This window comes from Clinocottus analis, unplaced genomic scaffold (genome assembly GCF_023055335.1).
Source record: "Clinocottus analis isolate CAN_PGR_092001 unplaced genomic scaffold, fCliAna1.0.p SCAF_9, whole genome shotgun sequence".
Lineage (NCBI taxonomy): Eukaryota > Metazoa > Chordata > Actinopteri > Perciformes > Cottidae > Clinocottus > Clinocottus analis.
In genome coordinates, this window is record NW_027176251.1 from 10,040,058 (window position 1) to 10,066,131 (window position 26,074).

At 40.0% G+C, this 26,074-nt stretch overlaps 1 protein-coding gene across 1 annotated transcript in view; it reads right to left on the minus strand.

Annotated features, from left to right (window-relative positions):
- myom3 (myomesin 3) overlaps nucleotides 1-26,074 on the minus strand; it is a 47,271-nt gene that overhangs the window by 10,478 nt on the left and 10,719 nt on the right. The window contains exons 4-20 of the mRNA XM_068570142.1: nucleotides 25,126-25,283; nucleotides 23,906-23,998; nucleotides 23,227-23,315; nucleotides 20,566-20,610; nucleotides 18,459-18,463; nucleotides 18,365-18,377; nucleotides 18,024-18,146; nucleotides 17,780-17,941; nucleotides 15,424-15,565; nucleotides 13,701-13,900; nucleotides 11,927-11,980; nucleotides 10,209-10,336; nucleotides 8,367-8,550; nucleotides 7,387-7,561; nucleotides 7,085-7,206; nucleotides 5,477-5,664; nucleotides 1,721-1,847 (exon numbers count right to left, since the gene is read on the minus strand). Of these exons, the coding sequence (XP_068426243.1) occupies nucleotides 1,721-1,847; nucleotides 5,477-5,664; nucleotides 7,085-7,206; nucleotides 7,387-7,561; nucleotides 8,367-8,550; nucleotides 10,209-10,336; nucleotides 11,927-11,980; nucleotides 13,701-13,900; nucleotides 15,424-15,565; nucleotides 17,780-17,941; nucleotides 18,024-18,146; nucleotides 18,365-18,377; nucleotides 18,459-18,463; nucleotides 20,566-20,610; nucleotides 23,227-23,315; nucleotides 23,906-23,998; nucleotides 25,126-25,283 (2,008 nt within the window). The remainder of the gene's footprint in view (nucleotides 1-1,720; nucleotides 1,848-5,476; nucleotides 5,665-7,084; nucleotides 7,207-7,386; nucleotides 7,562-8,366; nucleotides 8,551-10,208; nucleotides 10,337-11,926; nucleotides 11,981-13,700; nucleotides 13,901-15,423; nucleotides 15,566-17,779; nucleotides 17,942-18,023; nucleotides 18,147-18,364; nucleotides 18,378-18,458; nucleotides 18,464-20,565; nucleotides 20,611-23,226; nucleotides 23,316-23,905; nucleotides 23,999-25,125; nucleotides 25,284-26,074) is intronic.

Here is a 26,074-nt window from a genome sequence, read left to right on the forward strand (position 1 = left end):
TATTCCCTCAGTGGTCGTATGAAATGCAACCAAACAGGACTTCCTGGAAATTGAGAGCAAAACAAATCAGAAACAACAGTAAAGTCAAAAAGAGTACAGTGACTTTACTTAATCTTTCTCCACTGACTCCATGCCGGCACTTGGTAGTTCATTTGCTTAATGATTTTTGGTCCCTTTTAAATTATTAACGACACAGAGGAAAGCCCATTTGCCAAGATTAATGAGCTGCGTTTTAAAAGTGGCATGTGTGAGAGAGCCTCTCTCCATTTTCAATATTAATGTCACAAGAAGCTTATAGGAGCGGAGCCATAACTGCTGAACCACCACATACTGGAGTGACTTTGAGTGTGTGTGTGTGTGTGTGTGTGTGTGTGTGCACAGACAGTATTTGTGTTTGTAATAATAATGCAATGGGCAAGCTTTTACCTTTTAAAATCCTATCTTTCACCCGCCAATCTTTTTATTGTTTCAGGTTCCAATCTAAAAATTGTTTTCTGTCCACAGTCCAAATATGACGAAAGAAGCGTTGATATTTTGATCGAAGCATCCTTCAGACTTCCTCATGGACCTTTTTTTGCTGCTGGATGGTTTTTTATGTGATCTATTATTCAATTACAGTTAATATTCCACAGTAAAGACTTGACTACAACATCTATCAAAACGAAGGCCGGAAACAAAAGAGTTCCTTGTTGCAAAGGTGAAAATAAATATTTTATATTAAGGAAACTATTTGAATTATTCTTACTGCATCAACATTACAGCAGAGGTGTAAATTACTCATCATTATCTCTCAAACACTGAATTGATTTAAGGGTAACTGTAAATGAAAAATACATATTTACTACATCAGTTTCTTTTGCCACTTTTCAGAGTCAGAGTCTTGCTCAATGGCACTGACGCAGCTCAGACACGCACCAACACGTCATGTCTATTATCTACCTTTACTCTTAGCCGTCCCTTTAGCTTTTTATTATTGCATTTTTGCACATTTAAAATCTAATTAGTTTTTAAAGGCTGTTTGCACTTTTAATGGTGTGATTAAATGAAAAGAAAATGTTGGAGAGTGGTAATGGGACCTCCAGTTGATGGATGGTCTTTGTTTCTATCTAATCTCCCTTCCCAAGCCGGGGTCAATAAACTTTCAGTTTCGTGAACTAACAGCCTTTAGAAGGAACTGCAGGTCAGGATGTTAATAGCTGAGGCCCAAATACTGAATACTCTGAAATAATTGGATAATTTGAAAAATGATTAATTTCATACATCTCACATTCATCTTCGAGGAGAAAAGTTTCTCTCTGCTCTTTTTTTTTTAACACGTGCATGCAGAAGCGAAGTTAGGAGGCTAATTCAGCTCAAACATACAGCCTACACAAGCGTGATGTGGACAACTGAAACTTTCAGTGCATGTACGCGGACAATGGAGCTGTCAGAGGAGAACATCTCAAGTTCAAGTTTCAAGAAAAATATTTGCATGTTCAGAGATTCTAGGATTCTTCAGTCAAATGTCATTATCTAACATGGACATTTGGAACCATAAAAGATTCAAAAAAATAGTCTTAGAAGAGTATGTTGTGTGTCTTAAAACATGTTGTGATGAGATATTTAAATAAGGTTTTCACCTGTCACACACTCAGGTGTTCAGATGTATCTTCTCAGTAATTTCTGTAGTTCCACTCTGTGTATGGACAGATCTGAAGGTGAGCTGATGTGCTCTCCTCACCTGGCTCTGGCATGGTCCACTTCTCACACAGGAAAGCTTCACTGGAGTCGGAGGGCTTCCCGACGCCGGCCATGTTGGCAGCAAACACGCGGAATTGGTAGAAGTTTCCACTTGTCAGGTTGCAAACCTGTGGATATCCAAAAAAACCCCCACATATGTTACACCTCTCAGCTCAATTAAGCCAAAGAGCTTTAGTTGAGTGCAGGTTTTCTTTCTCTGAAATCTGAAGTTAAAAGACTCAAAAGTATTCAGGAGGTAAACAGAAACATAAATATTCTGGTGCACTTATGATCACACATGAAATAGCTATTGAAGTTTTATGTTTTTAAGTTTGTTAAAGCCTCAAAGGGAAGACAAAATAAACTACCTGTAATCATTCTCATTTCTCCTGTACAATACAGTGCTTGTTTAGTCAGATATTTGTGGATCGTGTTGTCAATAATAGACATCTTACTTAAATTAGTTACATTGTTTTTTGTTTTGTGGCATTGTTTAAAAATGTATGTGCGCATAAAACCTTTATTGCAACATATAGATAAAAAAGGCTCATACTTTTTTCCTTGATGAAAACACAGATCAGTCGGTACATCTCACTGGGCCAAAGGTCCCTGGTTGTACAGTTACACCCCTCCAGACTCAAGCAGGCATTTTACGAGGTATTAGCTCTGCTGCTGACACGGCATTTTTTTTTTGCAGAGCCCTCGAGGCACTTTGGCTTTGGGAAGAGAAGGGATTCAGCCTCATTGATCCGCTCATTGATCTTCCTATTCACAGCCACTTAGACTTTAAGGCCCTTATCACCTCGGTGAATGGTTGTGAACTTACTGCTGCTCACGCCAACTAATTGACACAACCAGGGGGAGCTTAACAGTGATGGCAAATGCTATCAAAAGCCCCCACCAACACTTACATATACCAGTCCCTGTATTATCTATAGATCCTTCTCTCACCACATTTAGATAGAGCGACAACCTTCTTATCAGATCGATATACAGTTAACCCGGAGGAACGCAGAGTTGAACTGTCTGCCAAAAAAAGTGGAGGAGAGTAGAGCTTTCATCCACTAGATGGCGACCAGGCTCTACTTGAGTCACTTGGCATGTTTCTTTTTTCAGCTTCCAGCGGGACGTCTGACTTCGTTTGTTCTCTTCAGGGAAACATCAGCAGAGTCGGCTGATGGGAGACTGAAACCATGAGCTGTGTTTCATTGTGGCAAACTCACACACAATAACGCAATCCCAATACACCATTCATATTTACTTTGAGCAGTGATTGGATGTAACTAAGTACATTTACGTTTAAGTACTGTCCTCAACTGCAATTTTGACTACTAGCATGATGTCCATTCAAGTCTCATCAGATATACATACAAGTGACATGTTTCAGGTGTCTATGAGTTGTTAGCAATTCCAAAGATTTCTATTCTATTCCTCTTATAAACTTAAATTACGCTTGGGTTACTCAAGATAATCCACAGCTCCTTGTTGTGAGCAGTTATAACGTGCTTACAACAAGGTCATGACTTCTGTAGAGAGACATTGGCTTGAGTGTTTTTGTTGTTGTTGCTTTGAGCACCATGAGCGCTGTAACGTCCCATTATATTGGAGAAAGGGCAGACAGACAGATACCTCCGAAATTAGGCAAGTTTCACTAAAACAATCTAGATTGATGAATAACATGATGGGCAAGAGGAAAAATATGTCTTTTAGATTTGAGGGTAAACTGTCCATTTAATCCTCGAACACTAACGTCAAGTGATTTTTACCAGTGTGATTGGTTACATACTTTTCATTGTGTTGCTTTTGTCTGAGTTGCGTGGGTCTTTGTGTAGTTTCACGTTGCTCACTGATATTATTGAAGGTAAGCGTGTCTCTCTGCTCCAATCACTGTTTTTTTCAACAGCACGTGTTTGAGTAAAATATGTTAGTGATAGAGGGTAAAAACATTTGGATGGGTTTTACCATTGCAGGGAGAAGGTTTCTTTACAGGACAAAGCTCACATGTCACAGGAACTTGTATCGAAGAAGAAGTTCATAGTTCCATTATTTATATTATATATTTGTCATCATGTTTTATTGCAGATTCCCTAATTTTTCACCCGATTTTGAGCCTTTTTATAGGGTCCCCCCATGATACTTGTTTTTTGTTTCATGATAATTTCTATTGGTTAAAATAAAAGAAGAGTACTTCAATTTGCCTTGTATTGTTGTATTTTAATATATTTTGATGAGAAGTATATTTTATCAGGGACATTAAATCAGGTAAAATCTACCTAACGTTAGCGATGGTGTTACTATTTGTAATGTTAGCGTTCTACGGTTGAGTATATTCTGCTAAAACTTTCACTCACGTGCATCTAGTTATTCTTACAGTGTTGTGTTGGTATTTGACAAGTATCTGCATACTACTGCATGGCTCGTGGTGGAATTTAAACCCAAGGAGAAAAAATAGAATTTCATTTTTTTGTTCTAATGAAACAGACTACGATCTAAATTGCAACAAGGAGGTAGGCAGCCGGATTTAAATGACAACATAAAACCGCTGAAGTGGGAAGTGAAGACGGCACATCGTGGGGGAGTTGAAATTGCTCGCTTGCCCCAAAAGGGGGAGCTGCATGTTCTCACCAGAGCGGTCCTTCTGGGAAAAGGTTCTCCAATCCTCAAGACTCTGCACTCCACACCGTGGGGCTAATCTTCCCATACAGTCTATTTTATTTCTAATTGGCTTTGTCTTTGTTTTCCCCAGGAGCTAAAAACAACCACTCACATACAACACATATGAACAATGTCTAATTACGGAGCACCTGTAATCTCCCCGAGACAGGTTAAAGATTTAACTTCGCTCCAGGTCTCCATGGACACTGCTTGTTGCCTAGTGACACCGCCAATATGGATGAGGGAGCTTTAGCCAATATTTCCATTACTTTGAGGTCACTGCTAAATAGAGAGGAAACTTGTCTTTGTATAATTATAATAAAAATAAGTCCTTATTAGATATAGTGACAAGAGAACTATTTCTTACTTGGGAGGATTTCTAATGATTGTTTCTCCTTCATCTCCTTCATCACAAGATGAAACATGTATTATTCGTCATCGTACTCTCAGTGAACAGAGGAGACTCTGCTGTGCATTATGGACACTGCAAGTTCACGTGTGCATTATGTAAAACAGCTTTCTAGTTTGCCTCATGCGTATGATGTGAAAGGAAGAAAAGTACACTCAGAAACAAGAGTCTCTCCTCTGAGAGACTGTACTTTACACCCTGTGACCTAAATGTGAAAGTCGGTGTGCTTACATGGTCACAATGACATTGCTAACAGTTCTGCAGGTTTAATTCTTCTTTACGTTCACTATCTTAGTTAAGCGTGTTAGCAAGCTGAATTGTTATTTAGAACAAAAGAAGTACAGCTTAGGATGATGAAATGTCATTAGCTTTGCAGGTATTTGGTCATAAACCAAATTATATGTATTGCCAACCCATTTTAGTCACGTTGTATTTTAATTCATCTTTATTTCATTTAGGAAGGATATTCTCATTGAGTTTTTTGAGGTCTTGGCCAAAAAGGCAGCATACGAGTTTCAGAACATAAAAACTAAAATAGCAGAAAACAAAAAGTCAGTATTGTTCCTCTGGGACCAAGAATGTTTGTGCGAAACATAACCCTTCATCCAACAGTTGTTGAGATTCAATCTGCAGCCACAAGTGGACTGACTGACGTGCTGTGAGCACCATGCACCATGCTGGAGCATTACTGACCTTAAACTTCCTCTCTTTGGCAGGCTCAACGTTAACCTCTCTCCACGGTTTCATGCCCTCTTCCATCTGGTCCAGGTAGTATCCGCACACAGGGTTTCCCCCGTGACAGGCGGGGGCCCTCCAGCCCAACACCATCTCTGAACCTGTGCACAGCAGCAGGGCGATGGCAGAGGGAGCAGAGGGAACGGCTGGATCAAGCAGAGGGGATGAAAACAGAAGAAAGCATTAAAAGTGACAGAAAAATGTACTCAACACCTGGTGGTAAAATCATTAATCAGGACATGTATTCGTTGCAAGGAAGGAGCAGAGTCAGAAGTACAACGTGATAGACAAATTGCATATCCAAGACTGCTTTCCAAATGAGCGACGGTTATCAATACACCGAGGCCACCATGACGTCTTCATGGCTTCATCCCCCCATTATGTCTTTGGATTGGCCTCGGCCTGGTATGATAACAATGGAATGGCACGTTCTTTCAGACAGAGACATACAGATTCCCCTGTCTCATGGCTATCAGGTGACATGCCAGGTTTGTGCGTAATATTAAACTGATCACTGATGAAGCGTAAATAATTATTTTTTTTCAACAATAAGTGACAGGAGAGAGAATCTCAGAAGACACCTATTCTTGGTAAATGGACCGAGAAATGCCAATAACTTCCAAGCCGACCACAACTCTAGCCTGAAGTTGAAAATTCTTGACTAAAGGCCCATATTAAACATTTCTGTATGAGAAGGAAATATATCAAATAGAGTGTGAGATGAATATTTCATACTCTATTTGATAAAAATGTATTCCTCTCAAAGAATTGGACAACAGCCATTTATCCTCAGGTAATGGCTGAGTGGAAGAGTAGATGTGAGGATATTCTGGTGAGTGAGTGGCAAGAAAACTGAGTCATCGTTGCACTTTACTGCGGGCTGCAGAGAGCACTTCATCTGAGACACAGGAAGTATGAAGCTCTTCAACAGGTACGTCTCCACAATTAGAGCGAGCACAATGTGGATGGAGCACAATCTCAGTCGACTTTGATACCAGCAGCAATGAAGAGTGTTATTTGACAGTATATTCTGCATAATTTATTTGAGTAAAAGATTTGAAAAGAAAAAAAAATCTAAACTCAGAAGCTACAATTGAAAGGAAAATGCAAAAAGTGTTCTATAACACGTGGACATTTTTCCCAGGCATTTCAGGCTCCTGAATCTATGAAATGAAACTACAAAGCATGAATAAGTTTGGTAGCTCTCGTGAATATACTTTAAGATGGAGTCAATAATCTAATAGTTTAGAAGTAGGCCAAGGCTTTCAGTGTGCATAAGTTAAATAGTTTGAACTTGAAATATGTATTTTGGTCTAAAATCAAACCTTACAATTACACAGAAATGTCTCCACGGTGAAATAAAACAGGAATCTACTGGCTGTGTTGGGTAGTTCTAAGAATAAGAAAAACATTTCACAAAAATACATTTCATTCTTTGCTGCAGTAAAATTAAACAAGAGATGCAAGAGTTGCTCGATAAGTAAATGTGTGACTAAGAACGTCCTTGAGTTGTGCCCTGAAAGAAATGCTGTGTCCATTATTTTGAGACCTCGCGAGTGCACTTACAAATGGCTGCTTTGACACGGATTGGACACGACTCATCTGAATAGCTGCTGTTTCCTGCTCGGCCCACCGACTTCACCCTGAACACATACTCCTTTCGGTTCTTGAGGCCATGAACTGTAAATCTGAGAAGATGAGATCGAGTTCAGACAGGGCAAATCACCCACGGCATCTTTAGCCGCAAGAAATGACCTGGCTTCATCCAGTCTAGTTTATCGAGGTGTAACTGTTCTTTATTCTTCTCTTCAGAAACATGACAACTAAACATTCTGAAGACAATGTTTCAACTTATCGGTCCCTCCTACCTGGTTTTGGAAACAGGCTTGTTGTTGACAGTCTTCCAGTCTTGTTTGCCGCTCTCACTGTAGTACAGGTAGTAACCCAGGACGTCGTCCGTCTCCTCGGGCTCCTGCCACTGCAGCAGCACCGAGGTGTCCGTGTCTCTGATGGCCAGGACGGAGTGAGGTGGAGCGGGCACCGCTGATGGGTAACACAAAGTTAAATCATCAAATGGAAGTTCAATAAAAGAGAATCCAATCAGCGCTGCCTTTGATTTTCACACAGAAGGAGTGTTATCCAGAGATGCACAGATATTTAACCTATCTAACTATATAACTCAAGTTCTGCTCTTTAGTTCAACGTTGAGCTACTTGAATTTAAGTGTTTTTATTTCATGATACCTCATACTTCTATTCCTCTTTTTTACAGATGAATATTCCTCCTTTACCAATCAATTTTGACAACTTTATTAACTACTTTTTCGAACAGAATATGATACATTCTTTGAGACACAACAGTAGACAGAGTAGTTAGAATGAGCACCAATGAAACAGCTACAACTTTTGATTGCTGCTTACACATTAATTAATACATCATTATGATCCAGTTTATAATAATGTAACACTCTAATTTACTTTTCAGTATCTTTTTACACTGCAGTATTGCTTTTTTTCACTGAAGTATGGGATCCGAGTACTTTTTCCAGCTTCCACTGAGTTGCAGGCTATAAAACGTACTGTACCTCATCACTAAACAATTCATGATTATTATTGTTATTATTATAAACCCAAGGTATAAGTGTGTACATTGTGATTCAGATGCAGTGTGCAGCTACACAAGCAGACAGATGCTCTCACAGAAGGTTAATACATCCCCAGAAAATAAAGGTGAACGTAACAATGATCTATGTTCGCACTACAGTAGCTCACTACTACAAAATCCAATTGACCTTCACAACCTGCAAAGCAATTGATGCTTATAGTATTGCACATAGTACATTTCTCACCTTGTGGCTTTCCCAAGGAGATCGGTGCACTCGGCTCAGAGGGGTCACTGACTCCGTACTTATTGATGGAGCGCACTCGGAAGCAGTACTGCGTGCCCTTGGCCAGATCAAACACCGGGAACCTGGGAGAGTTTACCTCCATGTCCAGACTGGCCAGCTCCCAGCTGTTCTTCCCTGCCAGAGACTGATCCCGAAAAGAAAAGACACAAAGACAATTTGAAAGCACTATCTCCATGTATCTTAAGGACATGCTCATTATTCAGTCTCCTTCAGACATGCTGCAGGATTAAACTACATAATAATTAAATCCGATGTTGTATAATCTGGAATGGACATGCAGGTAAATTGTGGACAACTACTTGTTCATATTGACATCTTCCTTCATCTTTATCAATGAGTCGTTGCAGCTAATGACGCCAAATGACATTAACCTTCTCTATCTGATTGTCTAAATTTACTTTTCTGTTATCCTCCTCAGAGTTACCATTATTTCCTTGTCTAGATCCCTGTTTGAAGAAGAAAACCTAACAAAAGGGTACATTGAAGAGAGAGCAGGGATTATAAAGTACTTGCTCAAGGGCGAAGGGGATATTTGAATATTCACCTCATTATATAAGCAGAAGTGAAGCAGCAGACATTTAGTAATTTCAGGTGCCTTTGACAGATTTGACAGTTTTATTACCACGGCAACTTACAAAAGTCCAATAAAAATCTATTTCCTGTGGCAGTTTTCTGATTATTGGAGCTATCGAAGCTATTGGGTGTATCGGTTGATATTGAAGAGCTGAAGCCCTTTATTGTTGTTGATATGTCGGAAGAAAACATTTGTTGTTTTTGGGATCCTTTTGAACACTAAATTTTTAGAAAATCTCAGTAATTTTTAAGCTGTTTCTTTTATAAATATGCATCTTCAAGATTAAAACAGTGTTACATTAATTGCCACTAGAATCAACTCTTCAACTTATTTGAAACCAAACCTTTAGATCCCAGTTCAAGGTAGTTTGAAATCACCAGTTAGAAAGTATGCGAGCAAGGAGACCAAACCAATGTCAAACCGCAAGGCACAAAAGAGCAACATCAAGGTCTGCTTGCTTTTAATGAGTCCACAAATTCCCTTTTAAACTGACACAGTGGTAGAAGTGTGCATGTTTCCTCCTCGTGCCTCCTTAATTAGTGCTGCGGTCAGGAGCCTGCTGTTAATTTGGCTCGCTCCAGCAACGGGCTGCCGAAACCCAGCAAGCCAAAGGAGGAACTGATGATGCAAGAAAATGTATCCTTGTGCTCAGTGGATGCATCTTACTAATTACAATGGTGGTTACAGTTTTAATATATTCATAATTCTACACGGGATCTTGTGTGTGAGAGATAGCATGTATGTGCTTGCTTGAATACTTCTCTGTAGGTGCGCTGTACCTTTAGGGAGCTAAAAAAAATTTAAAAACTTTTTTTCACAAATACATTCTGAAAAAAAAGTATTAGAACTCATTTGGGGTTCTTTTGACTACTTGAACAGACCTCGAAGGGCTCAATTTAAGTATGGAAAAACCTTCTTTAGCTACGAATCACAAAAGTTGTCCATGTCAATAGAGGTCAAAGATAGCAGCATACTCTCAAATGTCAGATGTCTTTGCTTCCTTGAATTTACAAGCTTTCAAAACCCAAATGCTCTCCCAAACTTAAAGACCATAAAGCTATAATATTATAATCAGCAACTTTCTGCAAGTTGTCCTTAAGGAAGACAGAGGTGTTGTTTAGGTGAAGGGCAAGGGGCCAATTATAGAGTTACCGCAATTTGAAAGCATGTGTTTGTGTGTGTGTGTGTGTGTGTGTGTGTAGACGGACCCGCTCTACGTAGAAGGTGAGTGGCTCTCTGCCTCTGGGTTCAGGCTCAGTCCAGCTCAGCACCACGTAGGTTTCGCTCACCTCGCAGGCGTGGACATTGGTGGGAGGGAAAGGAGCTTTGACCTGACCTGCAGAGCAACGAGAGGAGGAAGAGGAGGAAGAAGAGGAGGAGGAGGAGGAGGAGGAGGAGGAGAAAGAGGAAGAGGAAGAAAAGGTGAACAAAGAAAAGTTAGAATAAGGTCAGTGAGAATGTGGAGTCCAAAAAGTGCTGGCCGGGTTCTTTTAATGCTCTTTTTAATCAAAATATTAGCATCAGGAAATGTAATGCTTTCTCTGTTGTATTTAGAAGGCACATGATGGAATTCCCCTTACTGCCCCAAATGTCAGCTCCATTCCTAAAATGTAAGTGTATCGGATAACGTACAGTGAAAGGCTTGATTCAGCACACTTTCAATAACTCTCTAAAAGATTCAAGGACAATGGAAGCATTCAAATTTAGTCAAAAGTCTTTGTAAGTCTTTGTTTGTATCCCCCGAAGAGTAACAGAACCGCAGTGGATCAGAGAGGAACTCCAGAGCAAAAGAGAGCACACTGAAATGAAAGAAGCTGATCTGGGAGAAGCATAGACTGTATAGGAAGGGGTAGAAGTAGCTTGTGTGTGTGCGTGTGTGTGTGTCTGTGTGTCTGTGTGTGTCTGTGTGTGTGTGTCTGTAATATTGTTCTGTGTAGTAGCTCTGCAGTCAGCACATTGAATTTTAATATGAAACCGTGACGATGAGGTTAAAGTGCTGATGTGCCATTTGGAGGGTGAGGTGGATGTTCATATCCATGTTGGGTGTGCAGCGTTGGACTCACAGCTCTTTTTTACTTTAGGAGACAGCAAGACAATGAGCATCAAACAATGTTGGATGAAAGTTTTGATTTGTGGTACACTTTTTTGATAAAATACTTTTTAATCTTTGGGCTTGGGGAAAGATATCAAGTTCAAGTGAAGTCATGAGTCATTGGTGTTAAAATCCAACTTGAGTCTTTTATGATAATGTCAAGTCTAAATTCATAAAAGGTGTGACCCGTATCTGTCTCAGTCCAAGTCATGTGACTCGAGTCAACACCTCTTGTATTTGGTAGATTTTAAAGAAGCATATAAAATGTGTATTTGCTTGAATGAAAATTTTTCTGTCCGTCAACTGATTACTTGGATAAAACTTGGTCACAAACACACTTCTATCTTTCGTTCACATACTTTCCAAGAAGCTCCAATAAAGAACATGGTGAATGAAAAAATATATGAATGCACAGTCCTTGCTATATTTATTTTCTGGTTGCCTCGTCGAAAACATCTTTCTCCTCCTCTCACTTTATCTCTTTCTTTGAGTTACGTTGCCAAGGTTAGCAGCCGTCTTCACAGGCATTCACACTACCTGGGGCCATTATGTGCATTTAGCAGGACACCACCAAGGACTGTTCATTCTTTTCACTTCTGCAAATGGGTGAAACACTCATTGCCTCAGCCATACAATTACTGCAGCTCGTTGTTGAATATAATATGAAGATGCATTAAGCCACGAGCCTGAGGCAGTCCAAAGGCGAGGAGGCGGTACCCTGCGTGCCAGGAAAACATAGATGCTAATTTTTAAATCATAGGTGAAAATGTTCAATGCTCATGTTCTTTTTATGACTAAATTATACACGGGGAAATACAAATATGGCATTCTCACCTTCGAGTTCATCTTTGGTAATGGTGACCGTCCTCCCTCTGTCTACTTTGACCACTGAGAAACGGGGGGACACAGAGAGGGAGATAGGTTGAGGGCAGAGGGAATCACGAGGGACGCCATATCAGTGTAATGAAGTTATATGAGTGGCCGTGATAACACTATTAGAGTTAATGTTAGAGGAGCAGTCACCGGTGAGAGAGCCAGAGACAGACACAAAGAGATTAGAGAGAGCGACATGGAAGGATAGACAGCAGGCGGGAGGCGACTCAACCTTCTGCCTGTCCTTCATCTGTGGTTAATGATCCACAGCATCGGACCGGAGCCCATCTGTCCTCCCTCGAACCCACACACACACACACACACACACATACTCTCACAGTCACACACACTCAGTGAGCAACACAACGTCTCTCTTGGTCATCCCTTCACCGTATGACATATTTAACACAACCTTAAAAACTTTAAAAGTAATGTTTTAAGAAACAAAGTGTTGCAATGCAGGATGCTGCAAAGAAGCTGCCGCAGTGACATCTGCAAGAAACCTTCCAGCGTTATAAAAATTAGATCCACATCTGTGCAGATGTTTTATCTGGTGGTGCTGATAGTGTGCAGGTGTAAACACTGTAACTGAAGGCAGATGAGGCGATTTACTAGCAGGATTACGTGGTTAACACATTGCTGATGCTCTTTTAAGGAACAGATGCAAATGAGTGGAAAGTGAAAAAACCTGAATAAATAAGGGAGCGAGGCGTCGTTGAATAGTTTGACGAGAGTGAAAATGATATGATTTATGTGCTGTGGCCCTTACAGTCACAGATCTCCCTTCTACTTATGGAAAGGATTTTGAAGCGACATGTTAGACAAAACCACCACCATCATCAAAAGACAAATGCAAGAATGTGTTCATCCCATTGATTTCTTTAGAAAACGCATGACAAGGACAACCTTACATGTGATTCATGGCAGAGACACTATATACGGTTTATGATATGGCTTTATGATATAGAGACCTTTCAATCACAAGGTAGCCGAGTCCTTAAGCGTGCCCTGCTTTATCTACTTTACTTTAAACTGCAACATAATTTACAAAACGGATATCATGCGGCATTGAAGAAGACTTGAAACTAGCGATTTAGACCATAAACTCATGTTAGCAACGTTTGCAGAGGTGACAAATCAAGTGAGAAAGTGTAATTTTCTCATAGACTCCTATACAACCCAACTATTTTCCAACCAGAGAGTTTGCCCCCTGATGGCTATAAGAGAGAATGCAAGTTTAGAGCACTTCCTCATTGGCTTCACTTTTCAGAACTGGTAGTTGTCGCCTGGTCCAGAGCCAGGACACATTAGGCATTGATAATATTAACTGCATCTTGTAATGTAACATAACAGGGGTCACTGTTGTATGAGTGTTACTTATTTCACTCATTTTTTATAAGGGATCTGGTACACGGTGTGGGACATAAGCTCAGCACGCCTCTGTTTTTTAATAGCTTGTCTGATTGAAAAAGCCTACGTGGCTAGTAGATGATGAAGCATAAATTCCACGAAAGCTCATGACCAGCATACTGATTTTATCATGATTCATCTTATTAATGTGTTAATGTATGCTCTTTATTATCTTTAATTTACGGGTTGTTCTGTTTTTGCTTTCTCACCACTAATAACCTTTGTTTGAACCAAACAGGTCATGTTGGTTTTTTCTTTAAATTTGACACCAATTTCTGTTTGTCTACCTGTAGTGTTGTGACTGTCAGAGTGTGTAATGTGGTACCTGTGGTCCTGCTGGGCTCCAGGGGGTCAGCAGTGAGGACGGGCTCGGTGGCCTTGGAGGGGCGTCCTGCTCCCGCCTGGTTAACAGCACGAACTCTGAACTGGTACAGTGTTCCTTCCTTGAGCCCAAACACCGGGTAGTAGCACATTTTCTGAATATGCACATTGCAGCGCACCCACTCACCCTCACGGACATCATATCTGAGAGAGAGAGAGAGAGAGAGAGAAAGAGAGAGAGAGAGAGAGAGAGAGAGAGAGAGAGAGAGAAAGAGAGAGAGAGAGTGGGACGGAGGGAGACAGATACATTTAAATAAGAGGTAAACAAAGAACAAGACACATAATGTTGTGCACTATGGAAACAATTTTAAAGCATTTTAGGCGACACAACAACACATCTAAGTCTGTAAATATCCCACCCAGACACTCAACTGTGACCAGACACCGACATGGAAAAATAATGGCCCTCAAACCACAGCAAAAAACTTTAAAAGTAGAACGCAAGCTCAGATTATACAACATCCATAACAAACTATTGCAACTTGGAGAAAAAAAAACAAAGATAGGAAAGAGTGCTGTTTTCTAACCATATGGAGGTTGCTAGGGAACTAGGTGTCTGACGTCCTCTCCTCACCCAAAAACATTCAGAAGTCTTCAACACGAAATAAAGAAGGTATGCAGGGCCATAAAAACACATATGCAAATATACTTCACTTCCATTTAGCAAAGACAAACACATACAATGCACAATTTACCAGGTTTTCACTCACACACACACACACACACACACACACAAACCTACACACACACACACGCACACACACACACACACATGCACACACGCACACACACATTATGTACAAACACAGGACAATCCTGATTGATCGGTGTTGGTGATAAGTGCAGCACCTGTTCTCCTGCGGGAGTCTTTCACTCTGCTGTTAACATAGTGTTGAGGGCTGATAATTATCATGTATACCATCCATCTCATGTGAACACTGCCAAATGGATGCAACCTCACCGCTGGCCACCACCAGCAGCCTCTTTATCTGCCCTGATCTAATTTCCTCTACAGCAGCATGCAGGTTCAGCGCGATAGATTTACTGTATGTCTATTGTTGACTTGCAATCCAGGAAATGACGCTAAACAGGGTCTAAAATAAGACTTTTTATGGAGGTTAAATCAGTGTGAGTTCGCTGTGAGAGATCTATTCTTTGTGCTGGACATTCCTGGCCGTGGAAAATCAAATGCAGTTAAAATACTTTTTCATGAATACTATTTGGTTCTACTAGAGCACATGTGGGAAGAAAAAAACTGCCATATGAAAAGCTGATTTTACTTTTTTTGACAACTGATTGGACACAACTTGATATTCTTTTCATGTCAGCTTGGGCATTCATTGGGCACAATGCTCATACATTTCATACAGCACATGTTTAGTTGGGTAATGGAGAAAATAATCGTCAGATTACTTGATCATAAATCTCATCATTAGTTGCTAATTCTGCTAATTATGATTTAATTCATGTACTGAAGTCTTGTAATTCATTTTTGAGATGTTACAGAAGCTGATGCTGGTTAATAGATGTTTTATGCTATTAAAAGTTTTAGTGTTTCAAATCACATGAGCATTAGAAAGCTTCACAACAAGCTCGCTAATCAAACTTCATTGTCAGAGAAGTGAAGACAAAAGGTGAAGAAAATCCAGAGATTCAGGCTCATTCACCTTTCCACATAGTAACCCTCCACAGGTGAGGCTCCATCAGCACTGGGTGGCTGCCAGGTAAGGAAGACGTAGTTCTTGTTGACATCCGACACCTGCACAGCCAGAGGGGAAGCGGGGCCTCCCAGCACTGCAGCCGATGCGTCTGACGGATGAGGGGGAGCGAGTCAGTGAGAGAAGGAAACAACGAAGGAAGACTGGAGCAACAGAAGAAATACTTTGGAAGAAATACCTTGCACGGAAAATAAGCAAAGAGAAGAATTTACACAAATAGGAGACGGATATGAATCTGAAATTAAAAAAATTTGCAAAATAGAAACGAGCGACAGAGAGAAAGACGATGAGAAACATGGAAGGAGGGAAATGCCATCTTGGTACTAAGTAGCTGTAGCTTATGGCTTCCACATATTATTTAAAAGGCGAGGGCTAAGGCTGAAGGAAATAACATATTAACATATTAACATATGTTACTCAACATATTCTATAGAATGAGAACCAGAGGATGTGAGGCCATAGAGAGAAAAATTAAATGAGAGAATTATGCTAAGCGGATTGAGGAGACTGGATGTGTTCCCAAACCTCTTCTCGAGGCTGGGAATAGATGCCTTTTCCAACCAAACACTCAAGCCAACATCAAGCTCATCTCTTTCCTGTAATTTACATCCTCATCCTCCCTTTTCCTCCTTCCCTCTCATTTGTTTTTGCTCGCCTGTACTGCCTATTTTTAATGCAAAAATGACGGATGAATGAAGGAAAAAAACCGACAAGCAGGACAGTTCGCTGATTCACTAATTAGTACCTCCAGCTCTGGTGAAGAAGCTGCTTAATAAAAGAGAGCGAGAGAGAGACCTGAGCCAAGACTGTAAGGGAGCTTTGCATGAAGATTAATTTTACATTAAAGTGTTGGCGTACGTGTGTGTGTTTTCGGACAAGTGTAATTTTTACATATATGCACACCAAGTTCATGAATGATTCAGTGCACATTATACTGTGATTGTGGCTGTAGAGGTGTAATACATACATGGGTAAGCACTGGTATCATATTGAAAGATGCCAAGTCTCTTTGAAGAGCTGCCCAGATACATTTCAAATGTTTGATGAGTCAAGTGGGGGCGGTTCTCTGGTTTATTTGCATGCGGCACACAATGCAAGAGAGAAAATAGCATCCTCTGAAGAAAATATAGTTTCACCGAACAAAGTTAACAAGCCCGCCACAGCAGAACAGCTTGATTGATGGTGCAATTCCCTTGTATGAGTCAGGGTAGTTTGCTGACAGGAAATGAAAGTAGACCTAAAATCCAGGAAACGTAAATAGTATTTTGAGTGAAGGATACAATCAAAACACCATTTATCCAGTTTGGGACAACAAATGACGAGTCCACCCACTAAAAACACAAGTATTTTGGTATGCACGGTCTCAAGTTCACGCCAAAGCCTTTGTCAGGTTTTAGAAACACAAAATGGATCCCTTCAGAGTGAAGCGGATCATTTGAATTGCGGGTTGGCTCGCTGTTTAGAGACACCTTTCAATATTGGAGGGGTTTCTGATGTGATCTGGTGTGACAGCTATTTAAAGGCCGGCCCGGGACAGATGCATTCTTAAAAGGGGTTGTTGGAAATTTCAGGATGACACAACTCTAAAACCTCACGTATAACCACAACTTATTTATTCACACTTTTTTGTACGGATGAGATATAAATGAGATCCACTGTTGTTTATAATAATGGCAATTTGTGAGCATTACAGGACCGTGGGAGGCAACTTCTGTTCCCTTTGGGCCGATCGAGACTAGCCTCTTCCCGGTTTCCAGTATTTGTGCGACCCTAACCTCGCTGGCAGTAGCTTAGTGTTGAGGGTTTGACAACATATCTGGAGCACAGGACCACGGGTCAGATTCAAACACCCATTGCTGCAGTAAGGGCTCAGCCCTGTGAAAAGGTGTGCCCGCTCTAAATTGTTAGCGATCTGCAGTCCTAGCATCCATCCTCAGATCAAAATTGAGCTTGGTAAATTAGCATTTATCAAACAAAGATTCACTTCGAGCTTCCTCCAGGGCTTTCGACCATCTCATTGTCTTCAAAACAGCCCTGGAAAAAGCTTGTGAGCAGACCTTGTGTTCACATTATTTTGCAAAACTACTATTTAGGTTAAAGATTTACATTTTACCCTCAACATCCTCAACATTTCATTGTGAAACGCAATAAATGCAAACAGATTTTGTAGTCTACATAAATAAAAACATCCTGATGTTTGAGAAACAACATAATAATAACACATGTTTAAATGAATTACATGACAAAGGATCAAGGAAACAGGAACAGTATTTACATCAAAACCACTTCCCTAACGGCTCCTCACCTTCGACATAGACAAAAGCACTGTGTTCCTGCATGTCATCCCAGGTCCTCAGTCGGACAGTGTAAACACCTTCGTGCTCCTTGTGTGCAGCCTTTAGAGTGATGGAGGCCTTGTTGTCAACTGTCGTGATGTCCACATTGCTAGACGGATACAGCTGGAGGCCTAGAGAAGGAAAATAACAGTGTCTGACTAACCTCAAGCACACATCAAAGTTGTCATTTGACTCATCCTCAACGGCACCTACCATCTCTGAACCAGGTAACGTCCTGCTGGAAGGGCAGCAGGGCTGAGGCGAAGGTACACTGCAGGTTGAGGCTGTCACCCTCTGTCACCCATGTCGGGGGAAAGATGTTGTCAAATTGGGCTCCTGTGTACAAGTAGAAAGTCAAGAGGAGTAAATATGAGGAAACGGCAGACTAAAGAAAAGGAAAAAGAAGGGTTGTAGGAAAAAAAAAGGAAAGAAGAGAGAAAAACTTTTCATTAATATGCATTTGCTTTCTCACTGGTACTGGGCAAAGATAACATTCATATTGAAAAGTAGGTCTACTTCAGATACAGCCTTACTTATATTAAAAGTGCAAAGACCTCCTTTGGGCCGCTACAACGGAAAAAAACATAGCAGGTAAGGAGGAGAGGAATCAGGGAGCGGAGGATGTGCAGTAGTTGTGACCAAGAATACAAATGCTTTTTCACGAAAATAACAAATAAAAGCTCACTCCATCATCCCCCCAGCTTACCAAACCTGGTCAAAAAAAGTTCTCATGTCTCTATATTGTGGTTTGTGCTCGGTTTTTCATTATTCTCTGCAAGCTAGCAGGAACAAACTCTATTTCCCTCAGTTTCTCTCACTAGTGGCAGAGAATGAAACTGAAAAAGCCCCCTGGAGGGGACTGAGGTCATTTTCTCCAATTTACGTAATTTCTTAAATTTACCATTTAAAGGCACTTGTATAAGATACATACACATGTGTTACATCACAAATTGAACCAATGAACTAATGAAAACGTGTAAATAGATAATATGGCCATAAAGCTGAAAAATATGAAAGAAAAAAAAATTCACTTGGGCCATATAGCATCAAGCCTCCGCAGTCAAAAAATGTTGTTAAATGGTTGTAAAAAGCCAAGAAGGCGATGGCCAACTAACATACACATCTAATTAGGCCATATATATATATATATATATATATATATATATATATATATATATATATATATATATATATATATATATATATATATATACATATATATATTCATCAAGTGATTTGGTCTGGAGAGAGGGAGGTGTCTGTTCAATGGGGATGGCAGTTAAAGGACTGCTTAATGTGACTCACTCATGTCACATCAAAGTGGGAAAGTAGAATGAGGTATATATATATATATATATATATATATATATATATATATATATATATATATATATATATATATATATATATATATATATATATATACATATATATATATATGTATGTATATATATATATATATATATGTGGCTTTTTTTCTCGCTGTTTTGCAACTGCATCGTTGGCTCTGCAGAAGACTATGTAGGTGCATATGCAAAACATTTCACACACATAAATTCGGCAATCATTTTGAATGAAGCTTCATCAGCTTGTAACGGCCGTGGGCCTGTCATGCTATGTGAATATGCTGAAGAATTGCATGCAGACATTTTTATAAAACTGCTATTTAATTATCTCATATTAAGAAGATCACATTTCACAACATAAATCACTCAGTAAACAAAGGCGCACACGTGGTGAATTTATCATAATCATCATTGCGCTGAGGGAAGGTTTGAATGATGGGAGGTAAAGATCCAAGCGGTGGGTTTGTGATGAAGCGACGCACATTCCTGTGATATTCTGGACTACAAAGCAGAACTAGATCATTATAAGAAACATGTCACAGACTCTCAGATGCATCTCTGAGAATAGGATTTGACGAGACCTCGTGGCACACATATCTCTCACTTTCAGATCGTATTGCTTCAGTGCTTTGACAAGTGAGAGAATGGCAGCAGAAGGAATAACTGTCACGTCTTCAGCTTTTTCTATCGTCGTCTGTTGTTTCCTCCAATAGATGCTCGCCTCGCTGTCCTTTGTCTCTTTGCACTCTTGGATAAGGCAGAGGGGTTCTGTGTTTTAGGGATCAGCAGGTTTCTTTTTAAAAGTAGGGCTGAACAATGGAGTGGAAACATATGGTGATGAAATCATATATCGAGTTATCATGATACAAAATTGTTGTTGTCTGAATTGATAATAACAAGAAATGTCAAAGAAAATCTGATCACCTTGCTCTCATAAAAAGCTAGTTCAGATACTGAGCATATGTGCAGGTAGAGCCTAAAAATGTCATGATCCCTACATGGTGGAGACTAATGTAGGTCATAGAGAGCCACAAGCCAATATAAGATGCTCCACAGCTCGGAGCAACACGGAATAAATCTCCTGCTGTGCCTGAAATGAAATACACTGTCGCTTTTTTGTTCATTTGGAAGCAAGTCTTTCTATCCCTGCAGCAACTGTAGTCTTACATACATCCCGTGGCACGCACGCCCACACAGTAACACAAACTCCCATGATAAACAAACAGCATCAACGCACTGCTCCTTTTCAATGCATCTTAACCAGGAGGTGCAGCACGGACGTGTTGCGTCACAGTCTTCAAAGCTAACCCTCCCCTCCCCTCACTCACTGGTGGAGGGGAATAACTTCAAAGGGTGGCGGAGAAAAATGAAAGGGGACACTTTTCATTAGGCCAAGGCGTGAAACTTACCGGGGGTCTGCGAGCGCTCTGAACCAGCCACGGCTCCGTGATATGCTGAATCGCAGGAGCGGCAGAGCAAGACAGATTGGAGAGCGGCAGCGAGGGTCAGAGATGGAGACAGAAACAGAGACAGATGTTAGGAAACAGGATACAGAAGATATATTAAACCTGGCAATGTCACATCCATGCAAGTCACATTGAATATTCCCTTTAACCTATTTTTAACAACCAAAGAAAGCGAGTGAAATATAGATGACAAGGAGAAGCCTTGAAGCGCATCATTAAAGCCCTGACCCTGTAAATGATCTACAACATTAGGCAGCGAGCGGGTCATTTAAAGGATGTCAAGAGAAATCATTAATGTAAATGTTTCTGCCACAATGCTGTAAGGCCACGATGCTCACTGTAGAATTGCGCCCATCAGCCAGCACTTCATCCACTGCCCTCTTTATAATTCATAATGCATGAGTTTTGCAATGAGATCTGTTCTTCCCATCATTTTAGTCTGCGGTGGATTATCATACAAATGAATAAATAATCTGTTATACAGGGGATACAAAATAACATCCAAACTAGAAATAATTCTCTTCGGGCTTACTTAGAAAAAAAGAAAATATATCTGACAATGACAATATTGGAGGTATTAGGAGGATGGAGATATCTGATCAAATTAGGCGAAGACGGTGTCAGCACCCTGGGGGCTTTAATGAAAGTGAAAAATGCAAATGCTAATGTAATAATAACCCACCTAATAATGAATTTTTGAGGTTGTTAAAATATTGATAATCCATCATAATAATAATAATAATAATAATATGTCCGATAACAACAAAATGGCTAATATAATTACATTTTAAATTTCAACCCACTATGTCAAATTTTCCTGATAATTCCATTTAATTATGTGAGTTGACAGCTGACCTATAGATGTAGTTTAATGAGCAGGACATTTTGAAATTCAAAAATAAAATAAATAAATAAACTTGTCAGTTTCCTCTCAACGACCTATCTTTGACATTTATATACAGCAATTTCTGTGACACATTGCCACTCACACTTAGGTCAGTGTTTTGAACACCTCAACAATGGACACGCTCATATAAGCAATATGGTGTGTGAAATAGCTCACACATAAATAAGTGGCTGTGGAAGCAACAATTTGGGAACAATTCAGTGCGCTCGGTGCGCACAAAAAGTGGTGAAGTTGCTGCCCACCAGAGCGAGCATTAACTGTCTAACGTTGGTGAACAACAGGTCGCTTTAAGGCTTCACATCGACAGCCAGACTCTTAATTCACGAGGTAAACCTCTCCCCCTGTACTAGTAAAAGGACTGGTTGGAATGAGCTGTCAAGACATGTTATGAATATTGTTCCTGCAGGTTTTTGACTCGACATCGTGGAGCTTAACGAAGAGGCGGCTCGGCTCAGGGCCTTGGCGAGAGAGCTCACGACCTGCAAGGGCTGGAAACCACTGACTGACAGGTTTCCTGTGAAGGTTCAACTCCAACACTGGCTGACTTCACATTTAACTGTAAGCTTTATTACTTCATTTATTTAACTCTGGCATCAGATTTCTTTGTCAAATCTGCATCTCTGGGCTGTTTGATTTTGGTTCACGTTGTTGTTCTCACTGGTGTTGCATTGTGAATGACAGCGGGTAGTGTAGTGTGTGTTTTGTTGCTCCCGTGCTGCGTTGCTGCTGTGGACTTCTTGTACATTCAGTCAGTGCTCTTTATCGTCCTGCTGTTCTGTTCTTCCTTTGTGCGCCTCGTCTCTAAACCTTTTCTTGTAAACCTTCTCTCGTTCTGCCTTATTCGTTTCACTTAGATGTTACTGTCTTCGCACTGAGCTAGAGAAATATATGATCAAATTGGCGATAATGAAATGTTAAGGTTGCATGTGTAATTCATTTGTTGTGTGAAATTAAGTAAGTTACATCAAATTGACCATCGTTAAACATTTTGTGTTGTGTTATTTCTGGATTCTGGTATGAAGATTTACAAATTTGAATATGTGTTGACTCTCTGGAATAACATAAGATTTCCAAGTTGCACTTCTAATGTTATCCAGGTGTTTTTGATAAAATAAAAAGTATGGAAAAAAATCCTAAATGTGGCTAACACTTGGCCCAAAAGCACCGTGGTTTTAACTCAGTTAAAAGTTGACTCATAGTTGGAGTTTGCTTCCTCCATTTTTTGTTAATGTAAAAAAAAGCTTAGCTTTGTTGTCTGCTTACGCTTGAAATTGTGTCAAGCTTACACAACAAAAACACTAGGGGGCATTGTCATCAATATATTGAGTTTTTGAGTGTGTGTGTGTGTGTGTGTGTGTGTGTGTGTGTGTGTGTGTGTGTGTGTGTGTGTGTGTGTGTGCGTGTGCGTGTGGAGTTTTAATGGAGCAGCTGTTGCCAAGGGCAGTCGCTCAGCACTAACACTGACCAGTGTATGTTTTGAAAAACATTGATATCCTGCACTTATGCTCTTTGGACTGATTATATGTCCTTTAATATCACTGATATTCACTCCCAGGGTCTCAGTGACCCATAACTAGTTTAGAGCCTGTGACAGAACTCTTGTATATATATCAGTCATTGCATTGCAACCCATCTTTGTACTATACATAATGGATTTCCAGCACGATGGTGAGGATATGAAACAGAAAACTACTCACAGTTCACCAGAAGTGTTGCAAATGTCTTCGCTTCACCCAGAGGACTCCTGGCTATCACTTTATACTCGCCAGCATCATCAGGAGAACACCTAAAGATATATAGAAAGGTCTGTACCCACAGCTGAAATAAAAGTCTGCGCTTTCGTTGCACGTCTTTTTGCAGTAGTAGCAGTATTGTGATTGCTGTCAAATTAATCCCAAATACAACATGTGGGTTCTTACGATCAGACCACTAAACTTAATTGGCTCCCCTAGTTAATGGGGCACACTTAGAATTTAGTACCATCATTAATTTATCAGTTTGACGGCCACATTTTATCTCATAAAAGCACATTTTCCTAAGCATAGTTTCTTAAAGGAGTTGCATTTAACACTCTTCACATGACTACAGCAGCAAACAAAAGACAGAGTGAAGTAATGTCTACCTGAGCAGAGAGTGATGCTGTTACCACCGTTAACTATGAGCCGTCGGCTTCCTGTCAACATGTTAAGAGTCGTTGAGAGGCATCAAAATGCTACCACTCTCGGACCTTGAACCTTTTAATTATTGATTATATTCTAAATGAATCAATAGCAATGTTGTGCTATCTACATACGCCCATCTTACTGAACCTCCAGCTCATTCTGTTCCTGCACAGAGCTTTGCATACTTAATTAGGGATTTGAGCAAGGTCCTTACCTTCTGATCTCCAGTGAGTTAAGACCAAATTTTTGTTGAAGACTGTAATTCCACGGCTGGTCAGACATTCTCAGTGGCACACCATCCTTAAACCTGAGGTAGGAAGGTAGAAATTGATCTGAGTGTGTTACAAGTTTATTTTATTTTTTATATCAAAGACAAAGTGAACAATGGGCTTTGTTTATGGTGCATCGTCCTGCTCTCTGATTACTTATGTACATATTTAGCGAGTCAAATGTTAGTTTTGCTGAATCCATAGCAGCCAGAGAAACCCTTTGATCTCTCGTGCTGGGCACCGTTGAGGGCGGCTCATCGGGCTCGATGGGCCCCATATGGGATGGTGAAACCCACAAGCTTCAAGTCATCTGGATCTCAGCCTAGGTTCATGAATACTGAGCACACGCAGTCTATTCATCAGCTAGTCTCACAGCAGTTCAAGTATCAAGGTCGACAGTTTGGAACGTTGCTTGAATTAACTCAGGTAATTTCATATTTATAGAAAGGGCCATATTCAAGCCAGGGTTGAGAAATCTGGTGTCATGACTTGTTTTTTCTTTAAGCAAGTCTTACTTTGTATTCAATCATTTGCATGTCCAGGTTATAACCTAACCTACCTCTTTCTGTCTAACACTATTCCTCTAATGATCACATAGTTATACCAGTATTTATGTGTGTCATAACATGGATGAGCCATGAATTTAAAACAAAATGCAGGACAGCAACTAACTCTTTTTTTCTTTATATGTTAAAGGCTATAAGGTCGGTGTTTTAATGCAAAGTAGAATTTCCCACAAACACAAGTGTCATCTTCCAGTAGTTTGTTTTATTTGCTGGCCAGTCAAAAACGGTAATGGTAATAGTGATGTGCAGTAAAATATATCATCTTAAATGGTCATTCATCAACTTTGTTAATTCAATTTCTGTAGATTGACTAGGCGATTAATCGACTGATCATGTCAAATACAATGTTAAAGTAAGACATGGCAGGAGTGCACAATATTATACATCTTATCAAGTGGTCTGCTGAAAGCATTAACTTTGGTCCATGACACTTTTTATCCGCTAACTCTTTTCAAACCAAGTGAGAAACTAAATTGAAATGACACCGGTTTTGCAGTGCGACCCAAGCAATAGACTTTAATAGAAACTGCTCGAAAAAGAATCACCGTAGGCCAAAAGAGGCCAAAAAAATGGAGTGCGGCAGAGACAGAAGTTCTTACCATGTGACCTTTGGGGGCGGACAGCCCTGGACGATACAGGAGAGCGTGACCGTCATGCCCTCCCAGACAGTGTGAGCCCTCAGTGGGATTGGAAAGTCTGGGGCCTTCTGACTCAGACGCTCCAGGTACTTCATGTGGGCAGATGCTTTCTCTTCTGCCTGCAGCACAGATGAATCCAGGAAAATTATAAATAATAAATGTATCATATAAGAGGAAGAGAACTGTACTGTACTGATGATTATATTATACATAATTTAAATGAACTTGATTTTTTTTATTGCAGATATTCACTGCTACCCGAGGCAGAACAAGAAAAAAATAATAAAAAACACATAGATTAAACAAAAACTGTAAAAAGCCTGGATAATGTGATGCTGTAGAAACATTTTCAGAAACAATAAGTGAAAAAATATACACTTAGTTAATCACGAAAAGACCAAAATATTTGAGTTTATTTAAACTGGGTCACTGATGTGATTTTGTGTTTCCACAATGCTGTATCTTTCTTTAACATCCACTTTTCAGCCAACCTCAAAGATGTTATATAAAAACTTACTTTGTATAATTTTCATTCAGTGCAGAATGCAAAAAGTCAAGACCTTTTGAGCCCCGAGTCCCACCCTGTAGGGACTCGGGGCTAGTAGTGATATGAACCCCAAAAGAGTACTAATACTTTTTCAGAATTTATTTGTGAAAAGATTTTTTTTTTAAAAAGAAAAGAAAAGAAAAGCCTTGGCCTGTTACGAAGGATTTTAGTCAAATAACTGTGTTGTTCAGTTAAAAAATGGAAAAGTTATAAGCTTCATGCCCAAACTGCTCGGATTGGGGCATTCTGGGTATTAACAATTGCTAAAATTTCTCCTTAAGACTATGACGCGTAGGAAAAAACATAAAAGTTACGGCCACACAAAAAAGTGACAGCAAGGTTTTTGAGGTTAAGGCGTTTACG